The 20,472-nt window shown below is 40.5% G+C and overlaps 1 protein-coding gene across 23 annotated transcripts in view; it reads left to right on the top strand.

Annotated features, from left to right (window-relative positions):
* The window catches only part of RBFOX2 (RNA binding protein, fox-1 homolog 2), a 293,314-nt gene that overhangs the window by 234,187 nt on the left and 38,655 nt on the right, over nucleotides 1-20,472 (top strand). For 16 of the 23 annotated variants that reach the window (XM_018048241.1, XM_018048244.1, XM_018048239.1 and 13 more), the window contains one exon: nucleotides 18,358-18,504. In XM_018048241.1, the coding sequence (XP_017903730.1) occupies nucleotides 18,358-18,504 (147 nt within the window). The remainder of the gene's footprint in view (nucleotides 1-18,357; nucleotides 18,505-20,472) is intronic. The other 7 variants (XM_018048240.1, XM_018048243.1, XM_018048255.1 and 4 more) reach the window with 1 other exon arrangement.

Below are 20,472 nucleotides of genomic sequence, written 5' to 3'. Positions count from 1 at the left end.
GGCGCCAAAATCACTGCAGATGGTGACTGCAGCCATGAAATTAAAAGACGCTTACTCCTTGGAAGGAAAGTTACGACCAACCTAGACAGCATATTCAAAAGCAGAGACATTACTTTGCCAACAAAGGTCCGTCTAGTCAAGGCTATGGTTTTTCCAGTGGTCATGTATGGATGTGAGAGTTGGCATGCTCCTTGGACTGCAAGGAGATCCAACCAGTCCATTCTGAAGGAGATCAGCCCTGGGATTTCTTAGGAGGGAATGATACTGAAGCTGAAACTCCAGTACTTTGGCCACCTCATGCGAAGAGTTGACTCATTGGAAAAGACTCTGATGCTGGGAGGGGTTGGGGGCAGGAGGAGAAGGGGACGACAGAGGATGAGATGGTTGGATGGCATCACTGACTCGATGGATGTGAGTCTGAGTGAACTCCGGGAGTTAGTGATGGACAGGGAGGCCTGGCGTGCTGCGATTCATGGGGTCTCAAAGAGTCGGACATGACTGAGCAACTGAACTGAACTGAACATTGGGCTAGAAGTGTCTCATGCTCTTGATGTGAGATCTTGTTTTGACAGTCATTTGGTCCCATACTGTGCATGAGCAAGAGAGATAACAGTTAGGGGTCTCCCACCTGGGTCTGCAGAGGCTTGATTATCACTGAGCCTGCCTGCAGAGAAGAAAGGTTCTCAGTTCCTGTATGTTTAGATATTTTTTCCAAATGCCAACAAGAATAAATAACCCAAGTATTTGAAGTAGACGAACTTTGGTGAGTGATCTTCAGATACAAGATTTATATTTGGGTACACATTCTTCCAACCTATTGGACCTATTGCAACCTATTGAGGGCAGGAACTATTACTTAGTCCCTCTTCTTATTACTCTCAGTGGTATATAATGGACATTTAGTAAATGATTTCTGAATGGGGAAAAAAAAAGAAGCTTCTAAAGCAGAGTACACACCAGTCAGTAACAACATTCCAAATAAGTTGCTGGTGCCTTTACACCAGAGATTTGAGGACTAGTTGAGTGGCCTGCCTTACTGTGACATAGTCCACTGTAAGTTTTACAGCCCTCCTCATTGGTGGGTCTTTGAGCACACCTCCAAGTAAAGATGACTCAGACCCCATATTGTTCATCATCCTCAATTTCTTCTCTTTTCTGTACACCCTTTCTCTGGAGTTCGTATTTTCTTGTATTTCTTCTGTCAGAAGATCAGTCTAATTATCCTCACTTGGAATTACCCACTAACCCTTACTTGAAGATGCCTTGTGGATTGATAATCCACTCAGATGTAGCCAAGCAGCTATAACCCTGAACAATGGGTCCATTTCCCCAAAGGAGGACTTCTGGAATATAATGGTAAAAATAGGACCCAGTCCTTACTTCACGTTGTGTATTGTTGTGCCATATTACCTTTGACCTGCCGTGTAAGTATGATCGTTAGCATCTTCCATCTCCAGGCTAGAATTAGAGGCCTCAGACAACAGGGGATTCATTTATGCCGTCATCCACTTTTCCAGGAGAGGTCCTGATTTTTCCCCAAAATAAAAAAATAGTAGAGGATGATGAGCCTATACAAATTACCCACATTTATAACTGATTGAACCTTAAAAGGCAATTACTTATACACTCCACCTTGGGAGTGTTGATGCTTGTGAGCAGCTGGACAGGTTCACAGCTGGGTTAATGAGGAAACTACAGCCTGGCCTGAAATGTAAAAGTTGCTACAGAAAACCACACTCAGAGGCAGGCAGGCATGTTTTTCAGTAGAGAAAATTGCCCTTTGGTTCATGTAAGACTCAGGATACCCTTTCAGCAAATTGTTAATAGTGTTAAGATTATTGCTTTTTCTCCTTTGCATGCCTTCATTTATTTATTTACTTATTAATTATTGATTATTATTACCCACCCCACCCCTCAAACACACTCCAGTACTCTTGCCTGGAAAATCCCATGGATGGAGGAGCCTGGTAGGCTGCAATCCATGGGGTCGGTAAGAGTCAGGCACAACTGAGCGACTTCAGTTTCACTTTCACCCCTCAAAAACAGAAGTGAAGTGAAAGTCGCTCAGTTGTGTCCGATTCTTTGCGACCCCACGTACTACACATTCCATGGAATTCTCCAGGCCAGGATGCTGAAGTGGGTAGCCTTTCCCTTCTCCAGGGGATTTCCCAACCCAGGGATTGAGCCCAGGTCTCCCACATTGCAGGCGGATTCTTTACCAGCTGAGCCACAAGGGAAGCCCTCAAAAACAGAAATTAGAGCTAAAATGTTCTGGGAACAGTACTGCTCCTACTCCGCTCTGCTGGCCCTTATTGCTCACCTGTGCCTTAGGATCAGGCTGAAGAAGCACCAATGATTAATTCAATGTCGTGATTTTTCTGTGCATTTCTGTAAATATTTTGTACTGTCTTTTGAAGTCAGTAAACTCATTAGAATCACTGGATTTTAAAACTCAAATGAATTTTAGAAATCATCTCATGCCTTTCTTTTACAGCAGAAACCAGCAATTTTAAGTGACTTGAACAAGCTAGCTTGTAGCAGAGCTGGGACTCAGGAAAAATGCTTTAAGTCAAGGCCTTTTTTTTTTTTTTTTTTTTTTTTTTTGCTTCCCCATGGAAATTATAGAAAATAAAAGACATCTGTACTTCTTATGTATTCACACTCAGTCACTCAATCATGACCAACACTTTGTGACCCCATGGACTGTAGCCTACCAGGTTCCTCTGTCCATGGAGTTTTCCAGACAAGAGTACTGGAATGGGTTGCCATTTCCTACTCCAGAGGATTGTCTCAACCCAGGGATCAAACCCACATCTCCTGCGTCTCCTGTATTGGCAGGTGGATTCTTTCCCATGGAGCCACCTGGGAAGCCCTCGTGTCTTCTCAGCTTCCACTTGCTCTTCAACTTTAAATGCAAAAACTCCAACGAGAATATACTTAACAGATTTCTTTCATTCTGAAATATAGAAGAATCATTCAGTTAAATGTTAAGTGTTTAGAAATTGAGTCTGTTGTTTCTGCTAGTTCTCCATAATAATTCTTACATAATTCTGACTCCTGGTTTTAAAAAAATAAATGATTTGCTGTGGTTTATAACGCTTTGACCCACTGATAAAATAGAATTAGATATTTTCTGAAGAAACTTGAATTACTAGTTTCTTGGGGAAATGTTAGCTTACCTCTAAATGCCCCAACAAGACCAGATTCTCAGAATTTGACTTATAGCAACATTCAAATACACAGAAGAAATACTTAAGCATTAATCTTTAAAATAACTAAATCAATATGTATTTTAGCTCAAGGAATTTCTCTGCTGCTGCTGCTAAGTCGCTTCAGTCGTGTCCGACTCTGCGACCCCATAGATGGCAGCCCACCAGGCTCCCCCGTCCCAGGGATTCTCCAGGCAAGAACACTGGAGTGGGTTGCCATTTCCTTCTCCAGTACATGAAAGTGAAGTGAAAGAGAAGTCACTCAGTCGTGTCCGACTCTTCAAGACCCCATGGACTGCAGCCTACCAGGCTCCTCTGTCCATGGGATTTTCCAGGCAAGAGTACTGGAGTGGGGTGCCATTGCTCTACATAGATGTAAATCCAATTTTTTATGCCCTTAAAATTTGTTTGGTGTTGCATTGGGTAAATAATTTTATGTGCACAGGTGTTCTTGATATGTTATTCTAGCATTATGAAATTACTCTGATTGTTGGTAACTAAGTATATAAGCCAGGATTTCACTTTTTAGAAGGATATTCAATCATGTTAGGAGATTTTTACTCTTTAAGAAGGAATTCATAAGATATAATTCTACCAGTTTTAACCCAGTATGTACTCCATTATAAACATTTATAAAAATGTTTTAAATCGTAAATGCTACCAAGTCTGGTTGATGGGTCAACATGGATTTTAGTACCTAATTTTCCTTTAAGGCTGTGCAAGATGACATAATGAAAAGTATCCCAGCCAACTTTCTAAAATATTATTAGGAGAAACTGAATTTATTTTAAGGCAATCTTGAAAAAACTTTTTATTATATCATATTTGGTGAGGGAGCTCAAGCTTGGAAACCAGATTGAGTTAGGGTTAGCTCCCAGCCCTTTCCATTTGCTAAATGTGTAACCGTGAGAGAATGACAACTCATGCTCATTTTCCTAACCTGTAAAACTGGTGATACTAGTTCCTGACTCATAGAGTTGTTTTTAACAATAAATGAGAAAATGAATAGCAAATACTTTGTGAAATACCTGGCACATAATAAATCTTCAATAAATATTACCTATAATTCTATTAGTATGTAATTATTTCATTTCAAAGAAGGAATTATAGGCAGTTCTTGACTTACTACAAATTAATAGGCTATCCAGTTATACATGTCTTTTCTCTTTTGCCATTGTTTACCTTCATACTCTAGGGAACCAGTGCTCTAAAGGTCATTCTGATAAAAGAGGTATTTTTGAAAGTGAATTTTATAGCTTGCCTCCTATAAAATGAATGAATGAGTAATATGTATAGGTTTAGGGAGAAAGGTGAGTTTTCTCTATTCAAAATTCACAGGAAACCTTTTAACTTTATTAGTCCAGTATTTCCCAAATTTGACCGTAAAACTCATTTTCTAAAAATACCAGTTAGCATCCTGCAGAAGTGTTAATCTACCCTTTGGGAAGTCTTGCTGTATAATTTTTGAAGCATGTACACGCACACATGTATCCTTTAGTTGTAGTTAAAGCAGTTTTGGGCAGTGACCTTTCAATTAGGTTTTCTCAGATTTAAAATATATCACCATCTTAATACAAATTTGAATGTTTCAGGACAGAAATAGTATGATATAGAAAAATTAATTTCATTTCACTTTTGCGTACATTTTAAGCGGTTAACAAAATTCACCCCCTCATGGATCACAGCCTTGTGGTGGCAGAAGGGGCCTGTGTAACTTAATGAAGCCATGAGCCCATGCAGGTCACCCAAGATGAAGGCATCGCAGTGAAGAGATCTGACAAAATGTGGTCCATGGGAGGAGAAAATGGCAACCCACACCAGTATTCTTGCCTGGAGAACCCCATGAGCAGTATGAAAAGGCAAAAAGATACAACACTGGAAGACGAGCCCCCAGGTCAGAAGGAGTCCCGTGTGCTACTGGGGAGCAGCAAAGGGAATTACTGACAGTTCTAGAGAGAACGAATAGGACTTCTCCGCAGGCTCAGTGGTAAAGAATCCAACTGCGAATGCAGGAGCCGCAGGAGACACAGGTTCAGTCCCTGGGTTGGGAAGATTCCCTGGAGGAGGAAATGGCAACCCACTCCAGAATTCTTGTCAGGAAAATCTTATGGACAGAGGAGCCTGGTGGGCTACAGTCTGTAGGGTCGCAAAGAGTTGGACACGACTGTGGGACTGAGCACACCAGAAAGAATGAAGCAGTTAGGCCAAGGTGGGAATGATGCTCAATTTTGGACATGTTTGGTGGTGAAAGTAAAATCTGATTTTGTAAAAAAAAAAACAATATTTCATAGGAACCTGGAATATTAGATTCATGAATTGAGGTAAATTGGACGTGGTCAAGCTGGAGATGACAAGACTGAACGTTGACAGCTTAGGAATTGGTAAACTGAAATGGATGGGAATGGGTGAATTTAATTCAGGTGACTGTTATATCTACTATTGTGGGCAAGAATTCCTTAGCAGAAATGGAGTAGCCCTCATAGTCAACAGAGGACTCCGAAATGCAGTACTTGGGTGCAGTCTCAAAAATGACGGAATGATCTCAGTTTGTTTGCATTCAACATCACAGTAATCCAAGTCTGTGCCCCAACCACTGCTGCCAAAGAAGCTGAAGTTGACCGGTTCTATGAAGACCTACAAGACCTTTTAGAACTAACACCAAAAATGATGTCTTTTTCACCACAGGGGATTGGAATGAAAAAGTAGGAAGTCAAGAGATGCCCAGAAGAACAAGGACTTGGCCTTGGAGTACAAAATGAAGCAGGTCAAAGGCTAACAGGGTTTTGTCAAGAGAATATGCTGGTTATTTAACTTATCAAGAGAACACCCTTATTTAACTTATATGCAGAGTACATCATGAGAAATGCTGGACTGGATAAAGCACAAGCTGGAATCAAGATTGCCAGGAGAAATATCAATAACCTCAGATATGCAGATGACACCACACTTAAGGCAGAAAGCGAAGAAGAGCTAAAGAGCCTCTGATGAAAGTGAAAGAGGAGAGTGGAAAAGTTGGCTTAAAGTTCGACATTCAGGAAACTAAGATGGCATCCAGTCCCATCACTTCATGGCAAACAGATGGGGAAACAATGGAAATAGTGACAGACTTTGTTTTGGGGGGCTCCAAAATCTTTAATTTCGTGGTGACTGCAGCCATGAAATTAAAAGATGCTTACTCCTTGGAAGGAAAGACAGCATTTTAAAAAGCAGAGACATTACTTTGCCAACAAAGGTCCGTGTAGTCAAAGCTATGGTTTTTCCAGTGGTCATGTATTGATGTGAGAGTTGGACTGTTAAGAAAGATGAGTGCAGAAGAATTGATGCTTTTGAACTGTGGTGTTGGAGAAGACTCTTGAGAGCCCCTTGAACAGCAAGGAGATCCAACCAGTCTATCTTAAAGGAAATCAGTCCTGAATATTCACTGGAAGGTCTGATGCTGAAGCTGAAACTCCAATAATTTGGCCACCTAATGTGAAGAACTGATTCATTGGAAAATACCCTGATGCTGGGAAAGATTGAAGGTGGGAGAAGAGGACGCCAGAGGATGAGGTTGGTCGGCATCACCGACTCAATGGACTTGAGTTTAAGTAAACTCTGGGAGAGAGTGCAGAACAGGGAAGCTTGGTGTGCTGCAGTCCATGGGTCTCAAAGAGTCAGACATGACTTAGCCACTGAACAGCAACAATAATCATTAAACCAACAAAACATTCTTTACCATGTTCTAATATTTTGTAGGGTTTAGAATCTGACAAACCAAAAATCTATTTTTCTTTTTTAAAAAACTCTGTTGAAATAATTTTAGACTTAAAGTTGTAAAAATAGTACAGAAAGTTTCTGAGTACTGTTTACCTAACTTCCCCTGATATGAACATCTTCCATAATCAGAAAATAAGAAACATTGGTACAATATTTTTAAGTAAACTATAGATCTTATTTAATCACCAGTTTTCTGTTCTGAACCAGTCCAGGATCCCACGTTGCAGTAAGTTGTCATGTCTCCTTATCCCACAGTATTTTGTTTTTAAAGATTTTTTTTTTTATGTTAACCTTTTTAAAGTCTTTGTTGAATTCGTTACAATATTGTTTCTGTTTTATGTTTTGATTTTGGCCAGGAGGCTTGAGGGATCTTAGCTCCCCTGCTGCTGCTGCTGCTAAGTCGCTTCAGTCGTGTCCGACTATGTGCGACCCCAGAGACGGCAGCCCACCAGGCTCCCCCGTCCCTGGGATTCTCCAGGCAAGAACACTGGAGTGGGTTGCCATGTCCTTCTCCAATGCATGAGAGTGAAAAGTGAAAGTGAAGTCGCTCAGTCATGTCCGACTCCTAGCGACCCCATGGACTGCAGCCTACCAGGCTTCTCCGTCCATGGGATTTTCCAGGCAAGAGTACTGGATGGGGTGCCATTGCCTTCTCCAGATCAAATTTGCATCCCGTTCATTAGAAGGCAAAATCTTAACCACTGAACCACCAGGGAAGTGCCATCCCAAAATGTTTTAATCATCCTCAGCTTATATCTGAAGTAGTTCTTAGTTCTTTGATCTAAAGAACAAAGAAAGGAAAAAATCTTGTGTTTATAGATTTGCTATTAACTGATAACAGTGTCTTGTCTCTGAGGCCTTCATTCTCCCTCAACCTTTCAGTGGAGAAGGGCTGTAATAAGGCTCTTCCTTCTTGAGATACTAAGATTATTTTCTAAAGCAATCCATGTTTCCCAAAGTATTGTACAGGAGTCAGCTCAAAGCAAATATAGGCTGTGTTGCCCTATTTTGCTGCCTTCAATAAAATATGTACATATCGTATTACAAGATTTTATTTAAAACACTTATTAATTTCAGGTTACTTTTGAATACATCCATCTAATGCGTCTTCCAAAACTGCCGTAAATGGTGTTTGTGTCTGTGTGTTTTCAGAAATATAAAAAATAAGAACAAGAGAATTAATAATTTTTGAAGCTAGAAAGCACATGGGCAATTAGCAACTAACTGAACAAGCCCAAAATGAATTTATCACTAGGCCAGTAGTGAGGGAAAGTTGACAAGTGATTCAGTTTATACTACAAAAATTTGAGTTTCAGAAACATGACTCTAGTTAGAAGATTTGAAAAACTCTTCTCTGGAAAACCTAACTCAAGAGGAAATACCTAAAGATGTACAAATCAAGGGGTTTCTCAAAAAATTGCTTACCTAACTGAACCTAGAATGAACACAAAGTCATCAAGCCCCTCCATCCCACCCGCTCAGAACTTCTAATTAGTTTATTAGCTACCTTTCTCCCTTCAGCTCTTAATTATAAATAAGACAGCCAAAGATTACTAGATACATGGGAAAAACCTCACCATGGAAGACAGCGAATAAAAACAAAAAAGAGAAATTTGGAAGAAAGAGAATCCCCTTTCTCCTCAAAAACCATCAAAAACAATATTTGATTTCCTCAGAGAAATAAGGGAAGATATGCATTATCTAAACAAGAATGAAATGCTAGTTTTAAAGGGGTGGGGGACTTCCCTGGCAGCCCAGTGGTTAAGATTCCCAATGCAGGGGGCCCTGGTTCAACCCCCAGTCAGGAAACTAGATCCTACATACTGCAGCTAAGTCTGTGCATCCCAGCTAGGGGGTCCACACACTCTAGAGCCTGCACACTGCAACAAAGACCCAATAAATAAATATAATTTTAAAAAGGAAGTTGGGGAATGGGAGATTCAGAGAAGAGAAACATGCCCTTGAAATTAAAAGCATGGTAACAAAATAAAGCAACTTTATTGGAGCATTGAAAGATGAGATAGAAGATATAGAAGTCTCTGGTCTCTTATCCACAATTCCAAAATCTGTAAAGTCCTAAAAATCAAAAAAAGATTACAGTAAAGCACACAACTTTATGTACAGTCTTTATCGCATTTATATGAATATGCTTACATTTTGCTACAGAAATACCACTGCCTCACGTCTCTTTGATAATGTTATATATGGGTTTAAATCATTATTGCCTTTCTAAAAATTCTGAATTCTGATATACATATGGACTCAAAGTTTTCAGATGAGGGATTAAGGACCTATATCCCAGAAAACAGAGCCAAAGACAGAGAGATGGAAAATACAAGAAATAAGAAAATTAGAGGATCAGTTCAGAAGATCCAGTGTCTAATAATACAGGTTTCAGAAAGAGAGACAAAATGACATAGAGTGGGAATCATCAGCAAAGTAATACAAAAAAAGGTCCAGGACTGAGAGATCTTAATTTCCACCTTAAAAGAGACCTCAGAAAAATAGGCTGAAATTAACCCACATTAAGGCACATCACTGTGAAATTTTAAGAGCACTGGATATATTTGGTTAGTATACAAACCAGAGAGGAAGAGTGGGAAAAGTCACAGACAGGGAGACAGAGTCAGTGTCCAGATCTCTCAACATCAGCACTGGAAGCTCAGCTGCAGTTGAGAGTTACCTTCACAGTTCTGAAGGATGGACTTCCCTGGTGTTTCAGGGGTTAAGAATCTGCCTGCCATTGCAGGGAACACAGGTTCAATCCCTAGTCTGGAGATTCCACATGCCTCAGGGCCGCTAAGCCTGAGCACCACAACTACTGAAGCCCACACACCCTGGAGCTCATGCTCCGCAAGAGAAGGCACCGCAGTGAGAAGCCATACACCACAGTCAGAGAAGCCCCATGCACAGCAACGAAGACCTAGCATAGCCAAAAACAAGCTAATTAATTACAGAAGTTTTAACTTATTTTAAAAATTCCAAAGGATTTTTTTCCCCCTACCTAGAATTCTGTACCCAAACTGTCATTAAACTGGGATGGTTAGGACATGAATCAGATTCTCAAGAAACTTTGCTAAATTGAATGTCCTCTTTTCTTTTTCTTCCCCTTCATCCTCACAGAGGTGGAAATAAGAAATGAAGACATTATAAAAATTGAAGAAAATAGTCCATAAATCAAAATATTATTCCTGAATTAATCAAGAGATTCCTTAGTATCACAGATTATGTAGTATGTGATCAGTTCAGTTCAGTTGCTCAGTCGTGTCTGACTCTGCAACACCGTGAACTGTAGCACGCCAGGCCTCCCTGTCCATCACCAACTCCCAGAGTTAACCCAAACTCATGTCCATTGAGTCGGTGATGCCATCCAACCAACTATCTCATTCTCTGTAGTCCTCTTTTCCTCCTGCCCTCAATCTTCCCCAGCATCAGGGTCTTTTCACATGAGTCAGCTCTTCGCATCACCCAGGACTGATCTCCTTTAGGATGGACTGGTTGGATCTCCTTGCAGTCCAAGGAACTCTCAAGAGTCTTTTCCAACACCACAGTTCAAAAGCAGACTTAGAAAGTACTACTTCATCTTGTATTCCCCAGGGTTCTTTCTCAGTCCATAATAGAACATTTGTTCACAATGTATAAATAGTTAAAATATATTTCCATTGTTTCATAGGCGAGTCAGAAAGGTAAATCCATTTTCTAGTTATAAGAATTTTTAAAGTTTATTTAAAACTTTTTTAGGTTTGCTCTTCAGCATCACGTGCCCTTGGCTTGCCCTCAAGTAGAGTGGCCCTTGCTGGGGAGGAGGCCAGGATGTCTGGAGAGTGGATATATAGGCTTTTAGTCACATGGTGACATCCATCAAGGACCACTCTCGGGCCTCACTGTAAACAGTCCATGGACTCCAGCCTTTTCCATTGCATCCTCTGCCCCATGAATCAATTAGATCAGAAAACAGAAGGGAGAAACAGAACCTCGGAAGATTATTTATATAGTTAGTAAAGTTGCTCAGCAGCTAACAATAGAAAATAAAGCAAAACAGCACTGCATTGACTGAGATTTTTCTCAGAACGGTTTAAACTTTTCTTTGCCTTTGCTCTGATTTGTGTATTTCAACAATTAGTAATCTATAGTGAAGTAAACTTAAAGTTGAGAATGACAAGTGGGAAATGTCTCATTTAACTATATTCAGTGTCTATTTCACTTTCCTATTTCCACTATGTACAGAAAGCTTTTCAGCCCCTCTGAGTATCAGTTTAGCAGTTCTCTGACTTTTTTCTTTCATAAATGTCAGTGTGCCTTTGCTTGTTTCTCTCTTTCCTTTCATGGTCTGACCTGCTCCTGTTCCCTCAAGTCACATCACCTCTTGAATAGCTTTCCCTGGCCCATAACCTCATGCCTGCCTCCACTCCAGGAGAAACCTTGCTCCTTCAGGTGGGGTTCCTGAGAAAGTGGAGCATGTTTTCCAATCTAATGAGAAAAAAGGTGAGCGTGGGTGCAGTGCTAAAAAGGGGTGGTTTAGCATATGAAATTGGGCTCCTAGTTTTGACTTCCTGTACTGCCACTCGATCTGTGACCTTGGGCAATAAATTTAACTTCGCCATTCCTGTTCATGCCTCTGTCAATTGGAGGACAGTGATAGTACTTGATGGGCGTCCTAGGTGGCTCGGTGGTGAAGAATGCGCCTGCCAGTGTAGATCGGCCCCTGGGTTGGGAGGATCCCCTGGAGAAGGAATTGGCTGCCCACTCCAGTATTCTTGTCTGGGAAATCCCATGGACAGAGGAGACTTGTGGGCCACAGCCCATGGGGTCCCGCAAGAGTCAGACACAACTCAGCAACTAAACAGCAACAGCAGCAGTACCTGCCTGGTCGATTGCTGTGAGATTAGAAGGAAGTAATACGTGTGAAGTACACTATGAAGTAGTGGTTAAGAACAGACACTCTGGAGCCAGGCTGCTGTATTCAAGTCCTTGCTCCATTACTTAGGCCATCTTTCTATTCCTCAGACTCCTCAAGGTGGTTGCTAACATCTGAGCCAAAAAGTATCTCTTTGCTGTTTTTTTTTTTTTAATAGCTATTGTTTTACAGGGAATTCTCATTTTTCAACAAAATTCAAAAATATAGAAGTGGAGAGAAGAAAAGGTCTGAGGCTAAAAGAGAAGAAAGCAAGTGAAAGCCACAGTAGGATGCCACTACCTCCCACCCGAATAGTTAAAATGAGAAAAGTTACTAAGAACAGCTAGAAGTTGCATACACCATTGATGGAGTATAGGTTAATGCAGCCACTTTGCAAAACTGACAATAACTTTGAAGGCTGAATTAAGATATATCCTTGACCCAACAAATCCAATCTTAGATGTCTTCATCCAACAGAAATGCGTGCTCCTATGCACGCAAAGACCTGTAACAAGAATATTTATAGGAACATTATCCATAATAGCTAAAAACTGGAAGCCACTCAGATAAAAATTCTGTATGTTTATAAAATTTACAACAGTATATGTATTACAATGTGTAAAAGAAGCCAGACACAAAAAAGGACAGTGTCATTCCTTCTTTTTTTTTTTTCTTTTGTAAGTTCAAAAACAACAGAACTAATTTGTGGAGTTAGAAGTCAGAATACTGGTGATACTTTGGCAGGGGAGTGGGGACTAGAGTAGGGCCCGTGGGTGCTTTTGGAGTTCTGTGGCTTGACCTAATCTGATGGTTCAATTCAGTAGCTCAGTCATGTCTGACTCTTTGCAACCCCATGGACTGCAGCACACCAGGCCTCCCTGTCCATCACCAGCTCCTGGAGTTTACCCAAACTCATGTCCATTGAGTCGGTGATGCCATCCAACTATCTCATCCTCTGTTATCCCCTTCTCCTCCTACTCTCAATCTTTCCCAGCATCAGGGTCTTCTCAAATGAGTCAGCTCTTTGCATCAGGTGGCCAAAGTATTGGAGTTTCAGCTTCAGCATCAGTCCTTCCAATGAACACGCAGGACTAATCTCCTTTAGGATGGACTGGTTGAATCTCCTTGCAGTCCAAGGGACTCTCAAGAGTCTTCTCCAACACCACAATTCAAAAACATCAATTCCTCAGCACTGAACTTTCTTTGGGGCTTCTCTAGTAGCTCAGACGGTAAAGCGTCTGCCCACAATGCAGGAGACCTGGGTTCCATCCCTGGATTGGGAAGATTCCCTGGAGAAGGAAATGGCAACCCACTCCACAATTCTTGCCTGGAAAATCCCATGGACTGAGGAGCCTGGTAGGGGTAGTCCATGGGGTCGCAAAGAGTCGGACACGACTGAGCGACTTCACTTTCAACTTTCTTTACAGTCCAACTCTCACATCCAAACATGACCACTGGAAAAACTAGGCTTGACTAGACAGACCTTTGTTGACAAAGAAATGTCTCTGCTTTTGAATATGCTGTCTACGTTGGTCATAACTTTCCTTCCAAGAAGTGAGCGTCTTTTAATTTCATGGCTGCAATCACCATCTGCAGTGATTTTGGAGCCCAAAAAAATAAAGTCAGCCACTGTTACCACTGTTTCCCCATCTATTTGCCATGAAGTGATGGGACTAGATTCCATGATCTTCATTTTCTGAATGTTAAGCTTTAAGCCAACTTTTTCACTCTCCTCTTTCACTTTCATCAAGAGGCTCTTTAGTTCCTCTTTGCTTTCTGCCATAAGGGTGGTGTCATCTGCAAACCTGAGGTTATTGATATTTCTCCCGGAAATCTGGATTCCAGCTTGTGCTTCATCCAGCCCAGCGTTTCTCATGATGTACTCTGCATATAAATTAAATAAGCAGGGTAACAATATACAGCCTTGATGTACTCCTTTTCCTATTTGGAACCAGTCTGTTGTTCCATGTCCAGTTCTAACTGTTGCTTCCCGACCTGCATACAGGTTTCTCAAGAGGCAGGTCAGGTCGTCTGGTATTCCCATCTCTTTCAGAATTTTCCACAGTTTCTTGTGATCCACGCAGTCAAAGGCTTTATCATAGCCAATAAAGCAGAAATGATGTTTTTCTGGAACTCTCTTGCTTTTTCCATGATCCAGCGGATGTTGGCAGTTTGATCTCTGGTTCCTCTGCCTTTTCTAAAATCTGCTTGAACATCTGGAATTTCATGATTCACATATTGCCGAAGCCTGGCTTGGAGAATTTTAAGCATTACTTTACTAGCGTGTAAGATGAGTGCAATTGTGCAGTAGTTTGAGCATTTTGGGGGATTGGAATGAAAACTGACCTTTTCTAGTCCTGTGGCCACTGCTGAGTTTTCCAAATGTGCTGGCATATTGAGTGCAGCACTTTCACAGAATCATATTTTATGAAATAGCTCAACTGGAGTTCCATCACCTCCACTAGCTTTGTAGTGATGCTGTTGCAGGAGTGTATTTTCTTTGTGAAAACTCATGCAGCTGTAGGCTTATGGTTTATGTATTTGTAGCTAGATATGTTAAACTTCCATTTGTAAATGTATTTAAAATCAGATGGCTTAAGAATTTTGGAAATAATGGGTTTACTTTTTCTACTTGCCACGTTTTCTGAGAATTAAAGATTTCATACCTTTGAATAATGTTAGGTACTTACCACAAGGCTGGAAAATTAACCAATCTGGCTTCTTCATAAGTTGTATCTTCAGGACTGTTAAAAAAAAAAAAAAAAGAATTGTCAAGAACCACAAATAAGGACCTCAGGCAACATACTTGGAAGTAATGATTAGTTTTCATTTATCCTACCACCGTACATACTCTTTTACAGACTACATGGACTGCATTAAATTATAGAACTGTGCTTTGAAGTTTTATCAGCTTTTTTTTTTTTTTTTTTTTTTTTTTTTGCTTTTCTCAGAGTAATTCACCTGCAGTTCAGATCTGGTGGTCCTAGAAACTGGTTGAAGAAAGAGTTTTATGTGATCCAGCTGTGAGATGTGAGAGGCAAGTTGGCAGATGCCCAAATGAGCATCAGTTGTAATTGATGCTTGTGCTAGTTGCTTTGGCATCCGTGATGCTGTTTTAGTAACTGAGTGAGTTTCATCTTTGAGTGGAATGTGTTTTGTTTAGTCTGCACTGTGCCCAGATTGAGGACTAAAAACCTTGCACTTTCGCAGAACATGGCTTTGTATACAGCTCTTCCCTTTTCTGCTATTTTTGTAACGTGAATCATGGCACAGTGAAGCCATCTGCAAAGCCTGAATAAGAGATAAAAGCTGCCATCCCTTAGATTGACACTTGAAAAGCTGGTGTTCATTTGGAGTACATTCCTGATTATCCTTTATAAAGTCTCAGACTTCATTTCAAGATGGTTGCAAACATCTCTGAGCCAGCAGTATCTCTGGTTAGTTTCTTTTAGCTGAACACTAGGTTAAAGTAGAGGAGGGGAATCCATTCCGTGTCACCCAGAATCTGCTGGAGTTTTCTCAGTGCTCTTTCAATTGAGATAATAAGAACAGCAGGTTCCTCTCCTGTTTTAAAAAATATGTTGATTAAATTATCTTAGCAAGCTATCCAGTTTGGCGTGCACTTCATAGGGAATAGTTAAAAACATAAGGTTCTTGAATTGTCAGATTAATACTTCAGAGTAAATATTATTTGAATGCTTGAAGTAAATCACACCAGTTAAATATTTGTCAAAAGTATTTCTCAACATAGCGTTTTTTTGAGGATTTATTGAAAAGGAATTAAATTAACACATGCTTATAAGCTGGAATCAAGATTGCTGGGAGAACTATCAATAACCTCAGATATGCCGATGATACCACCCTTATGGCAGAAAGTGAAGAGGAACTAAAAAGCCTCTTGATGAAAGTGAAAGAGGAGAGTGAAAAAGTTGGCTTAAAGCTCAACATTCAGAAAACGAAGATCATGGCATCTGGTCCCATCACTTCATGGCAAATAGATGGGGAAATAGTGAAAACAGTGTCAGACTTCATTTTTCTGGGCTCCAAAATCACTGCAGATGCCGATTGCAGCCATGAAATTAAAAGACGCTTACTCTTGGAAGAAAAGTTATGACCAGCCTAGACAGCATATTAAAAAGCAGAGACGTTACTTTGCCAACAAAGGTCCATCTAGTCAAGGCTATGGTTTTTCCAGTGGTCATGTATGGATGTGAGAATTGGACTGTGAAGAACACCAAAGAATTGATGCTTTTGAACTGTGGTGTTGGAGAAGACTCTTGAGAGTCTCTTGGACTTCAAGGAGATCCAGCCAGTCCATCCTAAAGGTGATCAGGCCTGAGTGTTCATTGGAAGGACTGATGCTGAAGCTGAAACTCCAGTACTTTTGCCACCTCATGTGAAGAGTTGATACACTGGAAAAGACTCTCATGCTGGGAGGTATTGGGGGCAGGAGGAGAAGGGGACGACAGAGAATGAGATGTCCGGATGGCATCACCTACTCGATGGACATGAGTTTGGGTGAACTCCGGGAGTTGGTGATGAACAAGGAGGCCTTGCGTGCTGCGATTCATGGGGTCACAAAGAGTTGTACACGACTGAGCGACTGAACTGAACTGAAGACATTGCCAAGGAGATTCAAGATTAAAAATGCACACCCATAACGAGTTTAGGATTGACATGTACACACTGTTGTATGTAAAATGGATTACCAACAAGGACCTACTGTATAGCACAGGGAACTCAACTCAATATTATGTTACAACCTAAATGGGAAAAGAATTTGGAGAATAGATAAATGTATGTGTATAACTGAATCACTTTGCTGTACAACTGAAACTAACACAACATTGTTAATCATTGATTAACCAATAAAAAATTAAACAAAAATGCATACCCACACTCCTCCTTATTCTTTCACTGCTGATATATACAAACCTAGCATATATTTGTGTGTAGTAGATTCATCAGGGTCCCTTCAAGCCTTTCCCGACAGACTATAAATTCACCTTTGCTCTGAGCTACAGAAGGAATGTTCCCTCTACTAAAATAGCAGTGAGTGCATAAATTGGGAAGTACAGATTGGTTTCATATTAAGAAGCTTCTTCAGTTTTCAAGCAGAATGCCCTTGGTCACTAGGTATCTCTTCTTAATAAATGATATTAGAGTATGTTGGTAACCTAGTAGCCATAAACTCTGAAACTACTAGAGGGAATGAAATATAAAAATATTCCCTTATATCCTGAAATGATGAACCAGAAATGCTAGAATCTTCATAACAAACTCTTTATTTTCAAAGTGTTGTTCAGTCATTCAGTCGTGTCTGACTCTTTTCGACCCCATGGGTTGCAGCATGCCAGGCTTCCCTGTCCTTCACCATCTCCCAGAGTTTACTCAAACTCATGTCCATTGAGTCTGTGATGCAGAGTCTAGGAATAATGTACTCCTCTTATATCTTGTTTTCCTAATATATTTTCATGTGATATTTCAAGTCATTTCATTTTTCTTCTATCTCCCATTTTACTAACATACTATAAATTTGCAAGAACCTAAATTTTTTTGTAGACTAACTAAAAAGCCTCTTGAAGAACGTGAAACAGGAGAGTGAAAAAGTTGGCTTAAAGCTCAACATTCAGAAAATGAACATCATGGCATCTGGTCCCATCACTTCATGGGAAATAGATGGGGAAACAGTGGAAACAGTGTCAGATTTTATTTTGGGGGGCTCCAAAATCACTGCAGATGGTGATTGCAGCCATGAAATTAAAAGATGCTTACTCCTTGGAAGAAAAGTTATGACCAACCGAGATAGCATATTCAAAAGCAGAGACATTACTTTGCCAGCAAAGGTCCGTCTAGTCAAGGCTGTGGTTTTTCCAGTGGTCATGTATGGATGTGAGAGTTGGACTGTGAAGAAAGCTAAGTGCCAAAGAATTGATGCTTTTGAACTGTGGTGCTGGAGAAGACTCTTGAGAGTCCCTTGGACTGCAAGGAGATCCAACCAGTCCATTCTGAAGGAGATCAGCCCTGGGATTTCTTTGGAGGAAATGATGCTGAAGCTGAAACTCCAGTACGTTAGACACCTCATGCGATGAGTTGACTCATTGGAAAGGACTCTGATGCTGGGAGGGATTGAGGGCAGGAGAAGGGGATGACAGAGGATGAGATGGCTGGATGGCATCACCAACCCGATGGATGTGAGTCTGCGTGAACTCCGAGAGTTGGTGATGGACAGGGAGGCCTGTCGTGCTGCAATTCATGGGATCGCAAAGAGTCAGACACTACTGAGCGACTGAACTGAACTGAACTGATAGCATTTTCAAGATAGATAACATCTTTGTGGTTTTTCTTTTTTTTTTTCTCTTTGAAGGGACAGTTGTAATTTTGGCTTAAAGACACACTGAAAATGATCGGGATGGGAAAGGACCTTATTTTATGTAATTCCTGTGAAATAATTGTATTTATTTTTTCCTTAATGTTGTTTATTTCTTTGCTTAGCAGACAGAAGGAGGCGCACAGACAGACGGCCAGCAGTCACAGACACAAAGTAGTGAAAATTCAGAAAGTAAATCTACCCCTAAACGACTGCATGTTTCTAATATTCCTTTCCGCTTCCGGGACCCTGACCTCCGGCAGATGTTTGGGGTAAGTCTCTGAAGTCCTTTTATTGGCTTTTCAATGAAAATACAATCTGCCAATGTATAATTTGTCATTAGTATTGCTAGTTTAGGGTAAAACTACAAATCCACTGAGGATTGTAAGCTCAGTCAGTATTTTCATCACCCTTTAGAAACATTCCCATCACCCGGCCTGTTCTGGACATTAGCCTTGCAAGTTCTCACATACGTAAGGTGACCGTAGAACTGAGTTTGCCTGGGACTGAGGGATTTCTTGGGACGTGAGACTTCAGGTGCTAAAATCAGGACCAGATAGTAATTCCTGCCTTTCAAGGGCAGTGAATTAAATGAAATAATATCTGTGATCTCAAATCATGTATACAGGGTTAGTTTGTTACCTGACACATTCTTCCAGCTTTACTTCCTCCCAAAATCACTCAAAAGTGAATGGCTGCTGAGAACCTTAATTTTTTTCTGGGCTAATATGTTGTTGCCTGTCTTAATTTGATCAAACTCTTAACTTGAACTAGGAATAAGAAATGATTGGGGTCTTTTTCCCTGAATGTTTGTGCGGCAGTCGAGTTCTTTGTCAGAAAAGCAGGTACCCTTGTCTACATCTTGGTTGTGGCCACCTCAAGGTGACAAGACCCTGGAGCAGAGTTCTGTCACTTACAGACAACTTCCTGGAAGTGTTTTCTATACCAAATACAAGGCCATGGTTGAGATTTAATGATATTCTGGAAGCCCTGAAACAGCTTTTTGACAGAAAATGGTAGCCAGCTGTTTTCCAGCTCTATAGAAAGAAGAGCAACAGAAAATATAAGGGGCAACATAAAGAATTTAGGTTACATTTAAGAAGAAACTTCCCAGGAGTATGAGTTATTAGGTTCTCTACTGCATTATCAGAGATGGTATGGAACCGTAATCTCTGGAGGTCTGTGAAAATGGGTATATCCTCTTCTGTCAGAAGTGTGTTTTCTCTTGAGGCAGAAAAATATTGTCTACTGAAGATCTGCCTACACCAGTTGTCAGTGATTTCTTAAAATGTATAATTCCCTTCCCATCCCTCAATTCAGTTTATTCAGTTATCGATTAAGACAGATAGTTTGGTCACCTTATATATATACCTCTCCTCAAAATAATTACTGTGTGTGTGTATGCCCCTCCTCAGCTATTTGGCTATGTAGCAATAGTTATTTAGGTTTTGTGCTTTTAGCTTTGTTTGATTTTCTTAATGTTGAAATACTTAACTAATTACAAGATACAGTTATTATTTCAGATGTTCTTGATGAGAGACTTCCCTGATAGTCTAGTGTTTAAGACTTGTGCTTCCACGGCAGAGGGCACAGGTTCGGTCCCTGGTTGGGGAACTGATATCCCACATGCCACATATAAAGTAGCAAATGAATAAAATCATTCATAATGTCCATGAATGTTTGGTATGCTTGGAAACAGAAATAATACAAATAAATATTTATTGATTTGGAAAGTTACTTAGATTTATAAATATAAGTATACTAAGTTTAAGGAAAGTAATAAAAGCAATATGTATAGTATGTCAGATGTCTATAGTTTTATACAAATGCACACATGCCTAAGGAAAGGCTGGGAAGATGATACCAAAATGTTAAGATGGGGTTTCACTGGTAGCTCAGTGATAAAGAGTCCGCCTGCCAATGCAAGAGACCCAGGTTCGATCCCTGATCCTGGAAGATCCCACATGCCACAGGACAACTAAGTGCCACGGTTGTTGAACCTTTGCTCTAGAGCCCAGGAGCCGCAACTGCTGAGCCCCCCCACTGCAACTAGAGAATGGCCCCCACTCTCCGCAACAGAAGAAAAGCCCAGGCAGCAGTGAAGACCCAGCACAGCCAAAATACAAACATTTTAAAACATGTTTTTAATGTTAAGATGATGGGATTAAAGATGATCTTGATTTTCTGTGCCCCCTTTTCCTTTTTTTTAATCTATATTTTCTGGGTTGTTTTTTTTTTTT

Source organism: Capra hircus, chromosome 5, assembly GCF_001704415.2.
Source record: "Capra hircus breed San Clemente chromosome 5, ASM170441v1, whole genome shotgun sequence".
Taxonomy (NCBI): Eukaryota; Metazoa; Chordata; class Mammalia; order Artiodactyla; family Bovidae; genus Capra; species Capra hircus.
Note: the sequence above shows the minus strand (reverse complement) of the source record. Positions and strands in the feature narration are given on the sequence as shown.